Raw genomic sequence first — 21466 nt, 5'->3', positions numbered from 1 at the left:
GGGAGGATACCGGGAGGGGGGGGGGAGTTATTCGGGATGTTCTCTTATGCTCTGTTCTTCTCTCCTTTCTGACTCTTGAGCTGGGGGGCACGGAGATAACTCAGATACATGGCTGGGAAGTTGGAGGGTCACCTCGGAGCTTGATGCACACCCAAGGAGCCCCAGTGGGTGGCGGCTCCCATGAATATCCCATAAATATGTGTTGGAACATCTTTCCCCCTGCTGACTCTATGCTGGGGACACATCGCAGGCTAACGTTGTCTTGGGGTGCAGGGAAAGCTTATACTAGAGACATGCACATCTCTCTAATCAAACAAGCTAGACAGACACGTGAGGAATCCCTACTACAAGCACAGGACAAACTGGCGCAAGCTGAGAATGCCCTAGTGGAGGAGGTCAATGACTTCAGTGCGCATAGGCTCAATGAGTGCCAAAGAGATGTTAACCTACTGTATACAGAAAAATTCACTCAAGCTGAGTTGTACAGGGCTGCCCACTGGTATGACAAGGGTGACAAAAATATTAAACTACATACCATGTTAGCCAGGGGTGAAACACCCTACTGGGTCCTCAAGGAGCTACAACTGGAGGATGGCTCCATGACCACTGCTAAGTCAGAAATGTTACTATCAAACCCTCTATGATTTTCAAACAACTCAGATACCCGATGGTATGCGAGCCTTCCTAGACACTATAGATACCCCAGTCTTCACAGGGACAATAGCTACAGAACTCGAGACAGTCTATGCACCACTTCAAGCAAAAGTCTTGGTGGCCGGTGCACTTTCGGCAGTTGTAAATTTGAGGAGGGAACAAGGCAGGGCTATCCATTATCACCTCTGCTTTTTGCCCTTGCTATTGAGCCATTAGCTATCACGATACGGGAGAGAAATTGTGTGGCTCCACTTGGAGATTTGGAGGAGAAAGTATCATTATACGCCGATGATATGCTTTTATATCTGGCAGATTCCAGGGGCTCCTTCCAAGCCCTGAAAGGTTGCTAACAAACTTTGGCAATTTAAAGTCAATTATGATAAGTCCTTAATCTTTCCTATAGATCAGTGCTGTCCAACTTCTGTGGTACCGAGGGCTGGAATTTTTCTGGCCTACATGGTGAAGGGCCAATAATACCCAGTGTTAGCCACTCACTGTTTTTAAACCACACCCACTTAAACCACACCCATGTTACCACAAGACCATGTCCACATTAATTGTGGTAACACACCAAATAAAAACGTGCTCAATGCATGTGAAAAATACAAAGTCATATTAAGATATACCGTATATACACGCGTATAAGCCGAGTTTTTCAGCATCCAAAATGTGCTGAAAAAGTCTACCTCGGCTTATACTCGAGTCAGTGGGCAGTAGCTCAGATTGCAGTCACTTTTAATCATTCCTATACCAACAGTTCGCTTGGGGAGAGACTGCAATATCACACAGCGCCCTCTGTTGGTTATATGAAAGAATAACAGTGCGCCCTCTGTTGGTTATATGAAAGAATAACAGTGACTGCAATATCACACAGCACCCTCTGTTGGTTATATGAAAGAATAACAGTGCGCCCTCTGTTGGTTATATGAAAGAATAACAGTGACTGCAATATCACACAGCGCCATCTGTTGGTTACATGAAAGAATAAAAGTGCGCCCTCTGTTGGTTATATGAAAGAATAACAGTGACTGCAATATCACACAGCGCCATCTGTTGGTTACATGAAAGAATAAAAGTGCGCCCTCTGTTGGTTATATGAAAGAATAACAGTGACTGCAAAATCACACAGCGCCATCTGTTGGTTATATGAAAGAATAACAGTGACTGCAATATTACACAGCGCCCTCTGTTGGTTATATGAAAGAATAACAGTGCGCCCTCTGTTGGTTATATGAAAGAATAACAGTGACTGCAATATCACACAGCGCCATCTGTTGGTTACATGAAAGAATAAGTGACTGCAATATCACATAGCACCCTCTGTTGGTTATATGAAAGAATAAAAGTGCGCCCTCTGTTGGTTATATGAAAGAATAACAGTGACTGCAATATCACACAGCACCATCTGTTGGTTATATGAAAGATTAATAGTGATGGCAATATCGCACAGCACCCTCTGCACATGGTAGTGGTTATATGGTTATATGAAAGAATAAAAGTGCGCCCTCTGTTGGTTATATGAAAGAATAACAGTGACTGCAATATCGCACAGCACCCTCTGCACATGGTAGTGGGACAGTGGGACAATGCACACAATAATCTGTTTGGCAATTCTCTGTCATGATCAACTTTGCAAAGAAGTCCGGTTGATCGCTGGGGGGGGGGGCGCTTTGGCGGAATGTGCGCTGCTGGGAGACAGGGCTGTAGTTGTGTCTAGGCTTATACTCGAGTCAATAAGTTTTCGAAGGTAAAATTAGGTACCTCGGCTTATACTCGGTCGGCTTATACTCGAGTATATACGGTACCCTGGTACAATAACACCCACTGCCCCCTCTGTAGTTCCTCCACTGTACCCTGTGGATAACACAGATACCCCAGCACATGATTTAACACCTTAGGGGCCCTGAACAATAATTTCCAAATGATAACAAACCCCCAGAACAAATACCATGCTTATGTTAATAGAGTAGGTATGATTCAGCCTCCAATTTCTTCACTTTATTGCTGTAAGATTCAGTAGGTGTCTGTGTTACACCCCATGTGCATAATTCAAGGAAAAATATAGAATCAATACAGCTCCAGGCAGTAATTTTCAACTGCAATGTGTTTTATTCAGCAGTGCAGGCACACTACATGTTTCGGGCGGAGCCCTTTATCAAGTGTCACAAGGGTCACACTTGATAAAGGGCTCCGCCCGAAACATGTAGTGTGCCTGCACTGCTGAATAAAACACATTGCAGTTGAAAATTACTGCCTGGAGCTGTATTGATTCTATATTTTTCCTTGAACCATGCTTATGTTCCACAGGCAGAGCAGAGCACACACGGGCAGAGTATGGCACACACAGGGAGCATAGGGAAGGTAGAACAGAGCAGGAGACAGGGAAACCTATCAGGATCATGCTTATATGTACTACATACAATGACACAATGCTGGTGCCCTTCCAGCAGTTTGTATGAGCTTGAACAGGTGAACAATGTTGGTAATTTTAGTCTGGGTCTCAGGTGTGAACAGTACAGGGTTTTAGGGATGTGAACAATAGAGGTGTCACAGGTGTGAACAATGCAGGGGGGATTACATGTGTGAACAATACAGAAGATTACAGTCTGAATTTGAGATGTAAACAATGCAGGGGCCAATTTATCTATGTAATGATACCTTTTAAAGCTTAGATATGGTAAGCAGACACGGATATGGATCCAGACTGGCCCTACCAACACTTTAAACCCCGCTAACGGGTGGTGGACTGGCCCTACCTAACTTTGAGAAATACTTTTTGGCCAGCCAGCTGGTCTTTGCACACTGGTGGCTAGCTCCACAACTAGACAACCGAGCACTTGTACTTGAAGCCACTATTGTAGGTTCTCTAGAGGCCCTAACTAAATTGCTCTATAGGGGTATCTCCCCACTATACAGAACAAAGCCCCCAATTAGAACAGTAGTGAAAACCTTTCAGGCGGCACTCAAAATCACCCAGAACAAATAACCAGTCTGGTCCAAATGGACGCCTATCTGCGAAATAAATACCTCCCACACTTTAATTCGTTCCCAGATTCTGCTAGATGGGCGGCCGCAGGAGTCAAAACACTAGGAGATATTATAGTCAATGGGGATTGTAAACAATTCAATATACTTCAAAATGAATTCCAACTCCCTGCAAATATGCTGTTTAGATACTTTCAGTTAAAGCATGCCTTTCAATCTCAATTCCTCGTATGACCATTTGAGGTCACAGAAACCAAGGTGGAACTATACCTCCGCCGACCAGATTTGACAAAAGCGCTAACCTAGATCTACATTATATTGATGAAATCAAACACAACCCAACTGAACAAAATCAAACAATACTGGTGTGATGACATCCCAGACCTAGGGAAAGATGCCATAGCTTTAGTACCCAAACTTACTATCTCTAGTAGGGACAGGTACATACAGACCAAATTTCTTAACAGAGTAAATCTCGCCCCACAAAGATTAGCCAGGATTTACCCCGGAGTCTCAGACCAGTATCCCAAGTGCCTTAATGTTGTGGGTACTTTCTTCCATGTCTTCTGGGAATGCCCAGTAATCCAAGGTTTCTGGCGGGAGGTTCTCGCATATGCTGAGAGTAGTTTAGCACTTCCCAATGTACTGTCACCAAGCCTCTGTCTTCTAGGTATTACAGAAGCATTACCGTTGAGACCCTCAGCCAAATTGTGTTACTTGCAACTGTTTTATTATGCAAAAAAAGCAATACTGCTACAGTGGAAATCCATGGGGCCGCCAGCATTAAACTTTTGGAAAAAGCTCATCAATAACTCCCTACCCAAATGGTTTACCTGGCCCATGGATGCTCTGATAAATTTGATGCCATCTGGGGAAAAAGACTGGAAGCAAACACATTGCCACAACAGGGCCCCAAAACTAGTAAGATGCAGGAGGACTTTAGGTCTGTTTTCAGCTTGGTAACCTCCCCCAGCTCTCCCCTCCTTCTCTTCACTCTCTCTCTACTCTCTTCTTCTTTTCTATCCCTTAGTTGACTAAGGGGGTCTCCCCTCTGTACTGTTGGAAAAATTAAAATGTTAAATAAAAACTTACAAAAAAAAAAACAAACAAACAAAAAAAACAAGACTCACGAAAAGCAGCCAGTCCAAGCATGGGAACCAAGAGAGCATAATTCCATTTACTTCCTTCCCTTCCATCTTCATTTGGGTCAATATTCCACTGTGGGGGGTCATTTAAGTTATTCATTGCTGTAGATATATATACAGGAAGACAATAAATATAAGGAAGACAATAAATATAAGGAATACAGGTTAAGTTCCAAAATTACAGAACAATTACTGCAAAATGTATTAAAACAAATTAAATAAATATTTAAATATATATTTCAGTTTGTAAAGTACAAGCCCAGTCAAGCGATTGTCAATAATTTCTGTCTGTACAGCATAAGTAAATCATTTTTACTATGGGTACTACAGTATGTGGCAGATTACACATTGAGGCACTTTCTTTATTCAAGAAGATTCTGTTTGCAAATTTTGAAATTCTTCCTCTTTTGTTCACTTTCACCTGACTGCAATTTACTTAAGAAACAGAGGAAATTACAGCACAAAAGGCACATTTTGCTGGGATAGCTGTGGAAACACTGGGATTTTGTGTTCATGACAACAGTACGGTTGCCTACTAAACAGGCAGATGCATGCTCTAGTCTCCTTTTTAAGGAAGGAGGAGAGGAAGGAGAATTAAACAACCAAGAAACTGTTTATTTTTAGCATAGGTAAATATGACAAGTCAAACAAAACATCAATTTAACGATCCCATATCTAAAACTTCCCTTCATATAGTCTCATGGCTGTAGACATGGATGTGACGCATATAGCCCTCGCCTTTAAACAGATGAGAACACTAGCATTTAATAGGGCTACTCAGTGTTTAATTTATTTCAAAGTAGGCCTACACATTGCACTTTTTTTGTTGTAACAGTTAAAATTAAAAAAAGGTTAAAACTTTTAAAATCTATAAGCGGTGTTATGTTTTGCGGCTCCAGACTATTTTTCTTTAGTGGAAGAGGGGGCAAAATGGCTCTTTTGATAGTAAAGGTTGCTGACCCTCATTAGAGGAACAAAACGTGGTGAGGGCAGTGAAGTTGTGGAACGCTCTGTCGGCTGATGTTGTGAAGGCAGATTCTGTTAATGCAGATTCTGTTAGTGGCTTGTATGATTTCCTTAATAAGCATAATCAAAGGCTTTAATGATACTAAAATCTACAATTAGTATATTGGTTAATTTAGAGGGTTTGAACTCGATGGACTTTATTTTTTTTTCAACCTAACAACTACATAACTATAACATAGTATACATAACTAACTGCCTTTGCGTATGATCTCTTCTATATTTGAAACCCTGAACAATCTCTTTGGCTATGCAGGTATGGGGTCCCATATCTGGAAACCCTTTATTTAGAAAGCTCTGAATTACGGGAAGGTAATCTGCCATAGACTCTAGACATGTAAAGCCTACATTTCCTCACATGTGTATAAATTGGGCATATCTTCCCCACCCAAGCCACATTATTTATACTGCATAAAACCCCTTCCATTTGCCAGCTCCATCACATTTTCCTAAAACAAATAGCAGCTTTCACCTGCCGGCCATTTTCCCTCTGACACATTATCAGTAACATTGAGACATGTATGTTGTAAAGTTCAAGCAACGCATTACACTTTGATAAAAAGTTCTGCTGGGGTTGAGCACATGGTTCAGCTGAGCTCAGGAGAGATGGTTAGGAGAAAAAAATAGGATCATATTCCTAGAGCAAAGTTTCTGTGGGAACCAGTAATGCTATCGCTTCATTGGCTGTTAGACTGGAGGATGTATTTAGTAATCAGAGCTGAAAAGAACTGAGCATGCTCACAAGTCAACAGCCAAAGGGAGTGGGCTAAGTGGGTTAGAGGAGGAGAAGGGTTTCTAAGTGATTAAGGGAATGCTGCAGCTTTACTGATAATCTTTTAACAACCAGAGTGGCAGTTATCTAAAGATTTCAAAGAGGCTGTTCAATGATTACATTTTTGTGGGAGGGATTTACATGTCCTTTAAGGAAAACATTGTTTTCTTTTTTTAGGTAATAATATAAAATAACCTTGTACTTGATCCTAACTAAACTGAATTAATCTATATTGATGGCAAAATATTTTTGTTGGGTTTTAGGGGCATATTTATTAACATTGGAGACAAATATCACTGGTGATGTTGCACATAGCAAGCAATATGTTTTAGCATATAAAAACTGTGACTGCCGGCAGTGCATGGGGGCCTACATTTCCTAAACAATATAAAACATTGCAGCACTAATGAAAATTTTGTTAGTCTGGCTTTACTTTACATCAAACTACACAATACAAGGAAGTAGATGTATGGTTTTTCAATCCTTTTAACTTAAAGGTGTAATTCACCTTAAATTAACTTTTAGCAAGTTATTTTAAAGGTAAACTTTTGTTATTTTGCAAACAAAAACACTACAATAAACTTACATATGATATGAAGTGGACGCCACTTTTTGTTTTACATCACATCAGTATTACGTGTCGACATACATGGTTTTAAGGGGTGGTTCACCTTTGACTGGTTTTAAGGGGTGGTTCACCAACTTTGAGTATGTTATAGAATGGCTAATTCTTACCAACTTCTCAGTTGGTCTTCATTACTTACTTTTTATAGTTTTTTTAATTATTTGCCTTTTTCTTCTGACTCTTTCTAAATTTCAAATAAGGGTCACTGATCCCATCTAAAAACAAATGCTCTGTAAGGCTACACATTTATTGTTATTGCTAATTTGTATTACTCGTCTTTCTATTCAGGTGTCTCCTATTCATATTCTTATTCAAATCAATGTGTAGTTGCTGGGATAATTTGGACCCTAGCAACCAGATTGCTGACATTGCATTGCAAACTGGAGAGCTGCTGAATAAAAAGCGAAATAACTCAAAAGCCACAAAATATAGAAAATGAAAACCGATTGCAAATCTGAGAATATCACTCTCTACATCATACTAAAAGTTTACTCAAAGGTGAACATCGGTTTATGAGGAATGGTTATGACATACCAGGGCATTTTGGAAGTCCATTATTCAGTATAGTATTGTGGTCATCTATATAATAAAGTACTGTCTATGAAAACATAATTTTGCCTGTTTATAGGTCCCTGGTAAGGCAATGCAGTTTTGTCTGCCAGTCCAAGAAAGATATTAATGAGCTAAAGACGTGCAACTATACTGGTTATGGGGATGGAAGATTTAAATTATGAGGGTAGACGGTCATGGTTGGGGTTGTTCCCTCTGGAAAAAAGGCTCTTGCAATTCCTAGATATGGGCAATAGGTAAAGTCCTCCAGATTGCAAGAGTACGGGAGATTGGATTTGGTAAATCAGGTGGCACTGAGTGGTTTGTTTATAAGCACCTTTAGTAGTTGGATCAAAGCTCTGTGGGTGTTTTAATGGTAGAGGGCAAACATCCAGGGCCAGATTTTGGTCCTAGCACCCACGTGTACAGGGGAGTACATGCTGCCCTAGGCTGGGGCCTTTGTGACCATGCCACAAATCTGGGCCTGGATACATCTATGAGTTTGCAGTGTCATATTGTGATTGTACGGATCCAGATGGTACCAAAAGTGCAAATAATACATTTGGATGGCAAAGTGGTATAGCTGAAGGTTGGGTAGGGCTAAGTCCCCTTCCTGCTTTTCAGCTCTCCCAAATGGGACTTTGCGATTCCATGTGAAGTTGGATATATATTTTTTAAAAAACCTTTTTGGGATTATAATTGAGGTTTTGTGTGGGCAATACAATAATCTCTGCCCCGCTGCAAAAGGGGAAGATGTGCCCAGACCTGGAGGTCAGAGGTTAGAATTGCAATTATAGGGTCAAGATTTCTTTGTATATATTGTGTGAAGTCTAAATGGGGTTATTTAACAAAATCCGAATTTCTCTGATTTTTGGAATAAAAAAAAAAAAAAAAGTCAGACCAAACTAGAATCCACAATTTGCCCTGATTTATCAATAAAAAAAAACCTCAAAAAACTGATAAAAAAACGTGACTTTTTCGGATTGCTGCACAAAAAACTAAAATTTTTCGAGTTTGACTCCCAAAAACCACGAAATTTTTTTTTTTAGCGTTTTTGCAGAAAAGCCAGCATCAGACTGTCAGGTCCCTCCAGGGAGGTAGTCAGGTTCGAGGAGGAAGCCCTCTTGAGGGAGCAAGGTCGCGGTGTCCAAAGGGTTAATCAGAAGAGTAGTCGGGGTCCAGGCAAGAGTTCACAGGCAGGCAGAAATCAGCAAAGTCCAAAGTCCAGGCAAAGGGTCAGAATATCAATCAGGAACAAGATTTAGCAAATAAGCTCACAGGAAACCCAGGATACACTTAGGGAAAGTATTCCTATACTTGGGCGCCATTCTGGCGTCTAGATGGCGTTTTTATTTTGAATTTGGCGCCATTGTGACGTCATTGACGTCCTTGCGCCGACGTCGGCGCGCTGACGTCATTGCGCCGGCGCCGCTACCCACGTGGCGGCCATGGGCGCCGCCATTTTGGGAGCGACGCCGGCAGGGGAGGACGCGCTGCCCGGAGCTCCAGGACCTGCTCCGGGCGGCGATCGTGACAGTACCCCCCCCCTCACGGGGGGCCTCTGGACCACCAAGACTTGGCTTCTGGGGAAATTTAGAGTGGAAATCCCTCACAAGACGAGGAGCATGCACATCAGAGTGTCCTTCCCAGGAGCATTCTTCAGGGCCAAAGCCCTTCCACTTGATGAGGTACTGAAGAGAGCCCCTGGAGATTCTGGAGTCAAGGATCTTCTCCACCTCATATTCTTGTTGACCATCCACAGAAATAGTAGGAGGGGGAGACTGGTTCACAGAAAAGCAGTTGGAGGTAGCGGGTTTCAGCAAAGAGACATGAAACACGTTGGGAATTCGCATCTCAGGGGGAAGCTGAAGTCTGAAAGCCACAGGATTGATCACCTCCGAGATGGAGAATGGACCCACAAACTTCGGACCCAACTTAGGAGATGGCACCTTCAACCGAATGTTCCTGGAAGACAACCAGACTTTATCACCAACCTTGTAGGGAGGAGAGGGTCTACATCTACGATCTGCAAACGTCTTGTGAACCAGAGCGCTCTTCTCTAAGTTCGACTTGGTTGCAGCCCAAATAGCAGACATGTGGGCTGCATGGTCATCAGCAGCCGGGACGTCAGACAACACAAAGTCTTGGGGGAAGGCTTGAGGATGCTGACCATACACCGACATGAACGGAGACCTTCCAGTGGAAGTGTGGCATGCATTATTATGAGCAAATTCCGCCCATGGGAGGAGATCAGACCAGTCATCTTGACAAAGGGAGACGTGATTCCTCAAGAATCAAGAAGCTTGGTTTACTCGTTCAGCTGCTCCATTAGTCTGGGGATGATAAGCGGAGGAGAACTGGAGAGTAATACCCAGATCTTTGCACAGGGAACGCCAAAACTTAGCAGTAAACTGAGAACCTCTGTCAGAGACCACTTCCACAGGAAAACCATGCAGACGGAAAATATACTGGATGAAGAGCTGAGACAACTCCACAGCAGAGGGAAGCTTCCGCAGGGGAATGAAATGGGACATCTTACTAAAGCGGTCAATCACCACCCAAATCACAGTGTTACCACTAGAGGGGGGAAGTTCAACAATAAAGTCCATTGCTAAATGAGTCCATGGACGAGATGGGATAGGCAATGGTTGTAATAACCCACTGGGGCGAGAATGGCTAGGTTTGGATGTAGCACAAACGGTACAAGCAGCAACAAAGTCTTTGACATCTTTTCGGATAGTCGGCCACCAGACTAAATGTCGAAGGAGTTCAAGAGTCTTTTCAGGACCAGGATGTCCTGCTTACTTGGAACAGTGGGTCTGTTGAAGAATGGGCAGACGTAACTCGGAGGGAACAAACGCCATCCCAATGGGGGTATCAGGAGGAGCAGAAGATTGACCAGCCAGAATTTGATCAGCGAATTGAGGATACAAGGAAGCGATGATCTCGACAGGAGGAATAATAGGTTCTTGTCTTTCAGGAGTACGATCCACCGGAGTGAAACTTCGAGAAACTTCGAGACAGAGCATCGGCTTTCCGATTCTTGGAGCCAGGGCGAAAAGTCAAAACAAAGTTGAAGCGGGAGAAGAACAGGGCCCACCTGGCCTGACGAGGATTCAGTCTCTTGAGAGAATGTATGAACTCCAAGTTCTTATGATCAGTGTAAATCGTGACCGGGATTGAAGAACCCTCTAGGAGGTGACACCACTCTTCGAGAGCAAGTTTGACTGCCAGAAGTTCTCGATTCCTTACATCGTAATTCTGTTCTGCAGGGGAAAACTTTCTGGAGAAAAAGGCACAGGGGTGCAATTTCCCATCGGCAGAATGTCTCTGGGATAGAATAGCCCCAGCACCTACTTCAGATGCATCCACTTCAATGCAAAAGGGTAACTTAGGATCCGGATGACGGAGGACTGGGGCAGAAGAAAATGCGTCTTTTAGGGACTGAAAAGCTTCTATAGCAACTGGAGGCCAGGACCTGGGATTACCCCCTTTTCGGATGAGAGTAAGGATAGGTGCAATACGGGAAGAAAACCCCCTGATGAATTGCCGGTAGTAGTTGGCAAATCCGATGAACCTTTGAATAGCCTTGGTGCTCAAGGGAAGGGGCCACTCTTGGATTGCTGACACCTTAACGGGATCCATCTCGAAACCTCCTGGGGAGATGATATAACCCAAGAAAGGAATCTTAGACACCTCAAAGACACATTTGTCCAACTTGGCTAAGAGAGAGTTCTTCCTCAAACGAGAGAGCACTTCTTTCACCTGGGAGCGATGAGATTCAAGGTCTTCCGAGAAGATTAGGATGTCATCCAGGTACACGACCACAGACTTTCCCAAGAGATCCCGGAAAATGTCATTCACAAGCTCCTGAAAGACAGCGGGGGCATTACAGAGGCCAAAGGGCATCACGAGATATTCATAGTGCCCATCCCGAGTGTTGAATGCCGTCTTCCATTCGTCCCCTTCACGGATGCGGATGAGGTTGTACGCCCCACAGAGATCTAATTTAGTGAAAATCTTAGCCCCTTTCAATTGGTCAAAGAGTTCAGCAATCAAAGGCAAGGGGTACCGGTTTTTAACAGTGATCTTATTAAGGCCCCGGTAGTCAATGCAAGGACGTAGGCCTCCATCCTTCTTTTCCACTAAGAAGAAACCTGCCCCGGCAGGAGAAGTAGAGGGGCGGATAAACCCCCGCTGGAGATTTTCCTGAATATAGTCTTTCATAGCGGAAGTCTCAGCCGGAGAAAGAGGATAGGTGCGACCCCTAGGGGGCATGGTTCCTGGCAGGAGATCGACAGGACAATCGTATGGTCGATATGGAGGAAGGAATTCTGCGGATTTCTTACAGAATACATCAGAGAATTCCCTGTAGAAGGAGGGTAGAGTCTTCAGATCAGACATAGAGATATTCACCCTCTGGAGGGGTTCAGCAGGAAGACAATGCTGCTGGCAAAATGGGCTCCAACGGGAAATCTGTCCTGCGGACCAGTCAATGGTGGGATTATGCAGGCGCAGCCAAGGGAGATTAAAAACAACAGGAACGGATGGGCAGGAAATAATTAGGAACGAAAGTCTTTCTTTATGCAGCGTCCCAACCTGCACAGGCAATTCCCCAGTCGTCTTAGAGATAAATTCAGCCTCCAGGGGTCTGTCGTCAATGGCAGTGACACGAAGCGGAGTGGACAATGGGAATAAGGGAACTTCCATGGGTTTGGCGAAAAGAGCGTCCATGAAGTTCCCAGCAGCTCCAGAGTCAATGAAAGCTGAGCCGACAATGGTCTTAGTGGCTAGGCGAATCTGTAAAGGAAGGAGAAACCTGTGAGTGTTCTCTTGAGACTTCGGAGTAGTGCCCCCTATATGAGTTACCCTAGATATACCTCGGGGAACGGAACTCGTGGGCTTCACCGGACAAGAGTTCGCAAAATGAGACTGTCCACCACAATACAGACATAAGCCAGCCATTCGTCTACGGAGTCTTTCTTGTTCGGAGAGACGAGCCCTTCCAACTTGCATCGGTTCCTCCGGAGGAGAAGGAGAAGCTTGAGCAGCTGGAGTTTGCAAGAGAGGTCTCTGGAAGCGAGGTGCCAACAAGGGTTGAAATTGTTTACAACGCTCCCTCTCTACTTGATGCTCTCTGAGACGAGTGTCCACCTTAATGGATAGTGCGAATAGACAGACCTTGATAGAATACGGCCTTATAGGCATCGTCATTCCAGGAAGTCTCAGCCATCAAAGTTCTAAAGTCAATAGCATAGTCACTGACACTGCGGTTTCCCTGTCGGAGTTGCAGAAGACGAGAAGGGGTATTTGTGACCCGACCGGGGGCATCAAACACAGTACGAAATGCTTGAAGAAAAGCCTTGGCATCAAAAGTCAGTTGAGAATTCTTCTCCCAAAGAGATGTTGCCCACTCAAGCGGTTTGCCCACCAAACGAGACATCACATACCCCACCTTGGAACATTCATTGGGGAAGTGCGAGGGTTGAAACTCGAACTGGATCTGGCACTGTGTAGCGAAACCTCTGCAGGCCTGTGGGTCCCCACTGAAGCGAGGAGGAGGCGGAATACGAGGCTCACCAGACGAGAAACCTGTGCTAGACGAGACGTCCGCCATTGGAGGATTTACAGCCGCTTGGGAAGCAGGAGGTGCTGGAGGTACTCGGGAGAGAAGGGTATCGAGTGCCTGTCCTATGCGGTACTGCTGGGCTTCATATTCCTCCATGCGGGATGCCAGTCCACGGAGCGCTCGTCCGACATCAGGCGTAGCTTCCTCAGTAGGATCCATGGCCCAAGTATAATGTCAGGGAGCCGGGAGGTCCCTCCAGGGAGGTAGTCAGGATCGAGGAGGAAGCCCTCTTGAGGGAGCAAGGTCGCGGTGTCCAAAGGGTTAATCAGAAGAGTAGTCGGGATCCAGGCAAGAGTTCACAGGCAGGCAGAAATCAGCAAAGTCCAAAGTCCAGGCAAAGGGTCAGAATATCAATCAGGAACAAGATTTAGCAAATAAGCTCACAGGAAACCCAGGATACACTTAGGGAAAGTATTCCTATACTTGGGCGCCATTCTGGCGTCTATATGGCGTTTTTATTTTGAATTTGGCGCCATTGTGACGTCATTGACGTCCTTGCGCCGACGTCGGCGCGCTGACGTCATCGCGCCAGCGCCGCTACCCACGTGGCGGCCATGGGTGCCGCCATTTTGGGAGCGACGTCGGCAGGGGAGGACGCGCCGCCCGGAGCTCCAGGACCTGCTCTGGGCGGCGATCGTGACACAGACCCTGAAAACTCTGAACATTTTGTGAGGGTTAAAACATCTTCAAATGGTTATGGGGGCATTTGCCAATGACTTTTACATGAATTCGGTGGGTTTCAGGAGTATTTTTGGATTCGGAACAGATTCGGGGCATAATAAATCGTGAAAAAATTGCATCTTTTTTTACTGCAACTTTTTCAGGTTTTTGACATCAAAACGGACGCCGGGATAAAATCGCGCCTTATTAAATAACCCCTTACGTGTACGTCAACCACCATCTACTGTAATCTGTTGACCATGGCAGGCAGGGGGACATCGGGGGTGTGGATTTGGGGTTATATGGCTATGGTAAATATGAGGTATTTGTGCCAATTTATTTTGAGGCCGGTGAATGACCCAAACTGGATGACTAGGTGCAGACAACTTGAGACCTCAGTGCCAATATTCCCTCTAAGCTGTGTGTTTTGTGCCTGCACACACAAATTTTAATGTCAGCCCACACACAAAATGTGGTAAGCAAAAATAATTTTGTGAGAAAACACATTTATGCATTTATTCTGACCTGACAACACTGTTTTAAAAAAATGCACACAAAATGTTTTTTTTGTGCACATATCTAAGGAGGAATTAGAGAGAACATTGCTCAGTGCTTCTCTGTAGCAGTTTAATGGACATATTTTTGTCAAGCTACCCAGTATTTCACTTATACTGAAGAGCCCTTTCTTATTAGAACTGACAGTTCACCTTTTTCTTTTGGTTCATTCACGTTTAAGTCTGTTCCTCTACCAAAAAAGATATATCATCTTTTAATATTGTCTCTAATCCCCTTTATACTCTCATTTTGGGGTTGCAACTTCAAACATCAATTGGGCCACTGGTTAGATCAGTTTGTAGTCAAAACAGGATTGTTCTGACCTTCTGCCTTGCCTCCTTTTCTTGTTCAAATCTTATTCCAGGACCTTATTAACGATCTAAAGTATTACTTCTGCACAGGTAATTTATTGTCCAGTGAAACTTTATCCTAGAACTAACATCCTCGTCGGATGCGACGGAAACAAGGTAAGTAATGTTACTCTCGGATCGTTGTTGATGCGATGCAACACGACTGATGCAGCGTGCATTGTCTGCAGTCGTTGCATCGCATCAATGCATTGACACAATGCGAAATTTGAATTACTTACCTTATTTCCGACATTACGTCTGGGATTTTGCGCAGTGTGTCGGATCGCGGCAGAATCGCCCGTGTAGTCCTGCCCTTACTCTGTGGATCTCCCCCTTCTAGCTAGCAGATCTAGCCTGCTAATTATTCCCCAGGTGAGACTTTCTAGGGAAATTAACCCACTAAGGACTGCTGTACATATGAGAGCAAGACATGAACCTAGAGGAAATATATCTCCCTTCAAACTGTTCTCCAGTTACTAAGTCACAGCTGCTAGACTGAAACACTAGAGACACAAACAAATTTTAAAGTTACATTTTGGGAAAATGGTAAAAAACAAAAGAGAAAAAGCAATCGAAAAAAGTATTTGTTTATTGTGAACAATCTGAAAACAATTGTACTGAAAAAAAGTGTTTGGAAGGTGAACAACCCCTTTAAGTGCAGTCCAATAACTAGTGGTCTGAATCTTGCAGTGTAGCCTCTTTAATTTATTTCTGTTTATGAAGTCTTCTGTGGATAGCAGTCTCAGACCATCACACCTGCCTCCTGAGGAGTGTTTCTGATCTGTGGACGGGCATTTGAGGTTTTTTTCTGCCATCAGCAGTGAAGGTCTTCATTGGCCTACCCACCAGTTATTTGTGATTACAGAGCTCACCGTTCTTTCTTCTTAAAGGGATCCTGTCATCAGAAAACATGTTTTTTTCAAAACGCATCAGTCAATAGTGCTACTCCAGCAGACTTCTGCACTGAAATCCATTTCTCAAAAGAACAGATTTTTTTTATATTCTATTTTGAAATCTGACATGGGGCTAGACATTTTGTCAATTTCCCAGCTGCCCCTGGTCATGTGACTTGTGCCTGCACTTTAGGAGAGAAATGCTTTCTGGCAGGCTGCTGTTTTTCCTTCTCAATGTAACTGAATGTGTCTCAGTGGGACATAGTTTTTACTATTGAGTGTAGTTCTTAGATCTACCAGGCAGCTGTTATCTTGTGTTAGGGAGCTGCTATCTGGTTACCTTCCCATTGTTCTTTTGTTTGGCTGCTGGGGGGGGGGGAAGGGAGGGGGGTGATATCATTCCAACTTGCAGTACAGCAGTAAAGAGTGATTGAAGTTTATCAGAGCACAAGTCACATGACTTGGGACAGCTGGGAAATTGACAATATGTCTAGCCCCATGTCAGATTTCAAAATTGAATATAAAAAAATCTGTTTGCTCTTTTGAGAAAAGGATTTCAGTGCAGAATTCTGCTGGAGCAGCACTATTAACTGATTCATTTGAAAAAAAAAATTTTTTCCCATGACAGTATCCCTTTAATGATATTTCAGGCTGATGAGTAATGATATTCCAGTTGATTTTTGTAATCCTAAAGTTTGACCATTATATTTAATGGGTTTATTCTTGTTTTTTAGCCTCCTTGACTTTTGTTGGCTTTCCTCATGTTGAACAATGGCAACTACACACTCCAATTGGTAGAAGCAAGCCTAGGCATCTTATGCCTGCACTAACGAAGCAATGCAACACACCTGAGTAAACACCTGTAAAGCCAATTGTCCCTAACATTATAGTGCCCTGAAATGAGTCGGGCTATGTATAAAAAAAGTGTTGTCATCTCTACATGGTGAAATTGAAATGTATGCAACTGTATGCAAAACTTTTTTTTTTTTTAAAGGTAAGTTTTATTTCTTTTTATAAACACACATCAATCATACATACAACAGATAAGTACGTTTGCAGAATAATCTATATGAGTTTGGCAGAATGGATATAAGGCACAGGCTGTCACCAAGCATAATACAATACAGTTATTGAGCAGTTGAGATGGATACTCTCAGTCTCAATCACAGATGGAGTTTTGCAGCTGAAGGCTAGGTTTGGGGCCCTCAAGGATATCTATGATCTAGATCAGGGATCCCCAACCTTTAGAACCCGTGAGCAACATTCAGAAGTGAAAGGAGTTGAGGAGCAACACTAGAATGAAAAATGTTCCTGGGGACCCAAATAAGGGCTGTGATTGGCCATTTAGTAGCCCCTATGTGGATTGTCAACCAATATTGAGGCTCTGTTTCGCAGTGCACCTGGTTTTTATGCAACTAAAACTTGCCTCCAATGCCCGAATTCAAAAATAAGCACCTGCTTTGAGGCCACTGGGAGCAACATCCAAGGGGTTAGAGAGCAACATGTTGCTCCCAAGCTACTGGTTGGGGATCACTGATCTAGATCATGATGGACTAAATAATAAGAGGTGGACTTAACTGAGACTTACTATGGAGGGGTTGGGTCAATATCATTCCACGAGCCCCAGATTTTATCAAACTTCATTGGTGTTCCCCTAACTTCGTAAGTGAGTTTATATAGGGGTACTACACTATTAACCAAATGTATCCAAGCACTGAGAGAGGGTAAGCGGTTCCCCATCCAATGGAGGGCTACAGTTTTTTTTGCATAAAAAAGTAGGATACGAAAATGGATTTGAGCATACTTAGCTGGGATTATCTCTTCTAGGACCCCCAAAAGGCAAACAGCAGGTGTAATTACTCTCGGGAAGCCAAGGTTATCTGCTAGGTATTTTACGATTTGTGTCCAAAAGCTCATTATGTGATGGCATTGCCAGATTAAATGGAAAAAATCCGCAGCCTGTTGGTCACACCTGGGACAGGAGTCAAAAGGGATTTGGCCCATCTGTTTGAGTCGTATAGGAGTCATGTAAACATGGTGCATAATTTTATACTGTATTAGTTTGTCTTTCAACGATATCAGGCCAGTGTATATGTGTTCTGTTGCTTCATCCCAGTTATCTTGCTCAAGGCCTACAATATTGCTAGTCCACCATTCTTGTGCTAAGTGAAAAGGTTTGGGGCCAGATAAGAGGAATTGTTGGTAGAGTCGGGATACTAGTTTTGCTGGGTTGGGATCATGAAGAATATCTTCTATGACCAGGCAAGATTGCTGGGGAGTAAGAGTGCTGAATTGGGAGTGGAAGGTATGTCGTAGTTGAAGATACTTAAAAAGCAAGATTTGCTTTGGGTGACACTTTTGTTGCATTGTGGGATAGGTGGGAGGGCTATCAGCCAAGCCTTATGTGGGGTAGTTAGTGTCATCGGTAGAGGGCCAGAATCCCTGGGATTCCGGAAAGTTGCGAACACTCTCCCACGAGGATAGTAAAAGGGCTTGTAACTGCGAGTTTGGGTTGTAAGGGTCAGGTTTAAAGCACCAGTGGAGGTAGTATATTTGTGAAGCTATGTAGTACCAATGGAAGTTGGGGAGGGCCAGTCCTCCCTCGTCACATGGGGCACACAGCTTTGACCAAGCAATTCTGGGTGTTTTATTGTTCCAGAGAAAGGGGATCAAGATTTGGTTAATACTTTTGAAGTACTTTTTGGGATAAATATTGGCGCATTATGGAGAAGGTAGAGAATTTTTTGGAGGTAAATCATTTTAATGACATTGACCCTACCCCAGAGAGAAAGAGAGAAGGAGCTTAGTCCATCGATTTAAGGTATTGGTCAGATTGCTTAGAATTGGGTTGAGGTTTAGGGTAGTATATTTGGTGAGATCTGCATGGACTATTACTCTAGGTACTTGAACTGGGTGGCCCATTCGAGCGGGGTTTCGTTTGGTAGAGATCGAGGTTGGTCAGCGTCAATGGGGAATAAAACTGATTTTTCCCAGTTAACTAGTAGTCCGGAGAATGAGCCAAATCGGTTGACTAGGTCGAGGAAGGCAGTAAGAGAATCATTGGGATCTGCCAAATATATAAGGAGGTCATCTGCGAAAAGGGAGATTTTTTCCTGAATAGAGCCATAGGTTAAGCCCTTAATTAGAGGAGACTGTCTGATCAGTATTGCTAATGGTTCTATTGCTAGGGCAAATAGAACTGGGGAGAGGGGGCAAGCCTGCCTTGTTAATGAGAAAGGGGGGGAAATACGGCCGTTATTATTGTTAGAGAGAAGTTTGATCCAGGTTATTCAGCGAGGGCCAAGTCCGAAGCAGGCTAAGACCTCCCATAAGTAATCCCACTCCACCGAATCAAAAGCCTTAGCAGAGTCCAAAGAGGCTACTACTTTTTTATAAAAAAAAAAAAAAGGTTGAACTCGATGGAGATGTGTCTTTTTTCAACCTTACTTACTATGTTACTATGCTACTATGTTACTCTGGTGCCTGTTTCAGTATGGGCTATCTGCAAGTTGGTAAAGAGTCTTCGAAGGTTGATGTTAGTGGAGCGCCCAGGCATAAAGCCAGATAGATCAGGGTGGATAAGGTCCGGGACTACCTGTTGGAGGCGGGAAGTGAGGATCTTAGCCAGGATTTTAGCATCTGTATTTAGGAGGGATATAGGGCGGTAAGAAGAGCAGCGAGTTATATCCTTACCCGGTTTGGGGATGACAACTATAAGGGCCTCTGTAAGTGATGGGGGTAGAGAGTTGCTATTGAAAGCACTTTGCAGCATCTCTAGATATTTCGGGACCAATTGTTCTGAGAGGGCTTTATACCAGTCCGGAGGAAGGCCATCTGGTCCTGGTGTCTTGTTTGGGGGTAGGGAGGCGATTACATCAGCAACTTCTCGGGGTGTAATAGGTGCGTCTAGGAATGCTTTGTCGCTAGGGGAGAGGGACGGGATAGGGATGGAGTCCAAAAAGTGGAGGAGTTGGGTTTTGGAGTGTGTTGTTGTGGTAGAGTAGAGGTTTTGGTAGAAGGTGGCAAATTCCTGTGCTATGAGCTTGGGTTCTGCGAAGACTGAGCCATCATCTAGGGTAAGGCGGGGGACAGCGGAGGATGCTGTCTGTTGTTTAGCCAGAAATGCCAAAAGCTTGCTACTTTTGTCGCTCTGGTCAAAGATACGCTGGTTCTGGTACAGCAGGGCTTTCTTAGTTAGTGATATGGAGGCTCTGAAAAGAGAGTTTTGGGCGGTTAGGAGACTAGCGTAATTGGCAGGGGTCGGGTTCAGTGTATGCGCTCCCAGAGCGTTACGGAGTTCAGTCTCTGCTGTGTTAATCTGGTCTTAAGTGTCATTCCTCGCTTGTGAGATTGCCCCCATAAGAGCTCCTCTCATGACTGCCTTAGAAGCATCCCATAGAGTCAGGGGGGAGGTGGACCCCGCATTATGGACCCAATAGTCGCCATAGGCCTGAGTATTCGCTTCGGCCACTATAGTGTTTTTAAGCCAGAGAGGGCTTAGGCGCCATAGTTTGTCTGAGGCCTCTGGATTCCAGCGTAAAGTAAGTTGAAGTGGGGAGTGGTCAGACAGGGATTGGGGTAGGTACCGGATTTGGTCAATTATAGTTAAGAGCTCTTGAGATACTAGGGCCAGGTCTATCCTAGAAAAAGTTTTGTGCGTTGGGGAATGGCAGGAGAAGGTTCTTTGGAGTGGGTATTTCCACCTCCAAGGGTCAGTTAGTTGTAGAGCTTCTGCCCACGTGGTGAGCTTAGTAAATGTGTGGGGGTCAAGGCTAAGTTTATCCAGAGATGGATTCAAGCAACAGTTAAAATCACCCAAAATACAAAGGGGGCTAGGTGGGAATTCAGAAAGTTTGGTTATCATTATATCTAGGATTGACACTGCAAATGGAGACAGCATATATAGATTGACCAATAGAATGGGTTTGTTGGTGATAAGTCCATGTAAAATCAGGAATCTGCCATAATGGTATAAGTGGAGCTTCAGTATTTCAAATGGCAGGCCCTTGCGAATTAATATGGAGAACCCTCTCGAATGAGATGAAAAGGTAGAGTGAAAGTGCCATCCCACCCATGGTTTCTTAAGTGCGAGAATTTTTTGCCCGATGAGGTGCGTCTCCTGGAGGAGAAGGATAGAGGGAGGATATCTCTTGAGGTAATTAAACATCAAGCTCCTTTTAAATTTGGAGTTAAAGGAATAGTTCAGTGTGAAAATAAAAACTGGATAAATAGATAGGCTGTGCAAAATAAAAAATGTTTCTAAAATAGTTAGTTAGCCAAAAATGTAATGTATAAAGACTGGAGTGAACAGATGTCTAATAAAACAGCCAGAATACAACTTCCTGCTTTTCATCTCTATAACTCTGAGTTAGTCAGCGACTTGAAGGGGGGCCAGATGGTACATTTCTGTTCAGTGAGTTTGCAATTGATCCTCAGCATTCAGCTCAGATTCAAAAACAACAGATATGACCCATGTGGCCCCCCTTCAAGTCTCTGATTGGTTACTGCCTTGTAGCCAGGGTAACCAGTCAGTGTAAACCAAGAGAGCTGAAAAGCAGGAAGTAGTTTCCTGACTGACTTGTTATACGTCAAATCACTCCAGCCTTTATACATTACATTTTTGGCT

At 43.8% G+C, this 21466-nt stretch overlaps 1 protein-coding gene across 1 annotated transcript in view; it reads right to left on the bottom strand.

Moving 5' to 3' along the window:
* The window catches only part of ccdc127.S (coiled-coil domain containing 127 S homeolog), a 32003-nt gene that overhangs the window by 1603 nt on the left and 8934 nt on the right, over nt 1-21466 (bottom strand). Inside the window, exon 2 of the mRNA XM_018269375.2 lies at nt 4770-4886. Within this exon, the coding sequence (XP_018124864.1) occupies nt 4770-4884 (115 nt within the window). The 5' untranslated portion in view covers nt 4885-4886. The remainder of the gene's footprint in view (nt 1-4769; nt 4887-21466) is intronic.

Source organism: Xenopus laevis, chromosome 6S, assembly GCF_017654675.1.
Source record: "Xenopus laevis strain J_2021 chromosome 6S, Xenopus_laevis_v10.1, whole genome shotgun sequence".
NCBI classification, from domain to species: domain Eukaryota; kingdom Metazoa; phylum Chordata; class Amphibia; order Anura; family Pipidae; genus Xenopus; species Xenopus laevis.
Note: the sequence above shows the minus strand (reverse complement) of the source record. Positions and strands in the feature narration are given on the sequence as shown.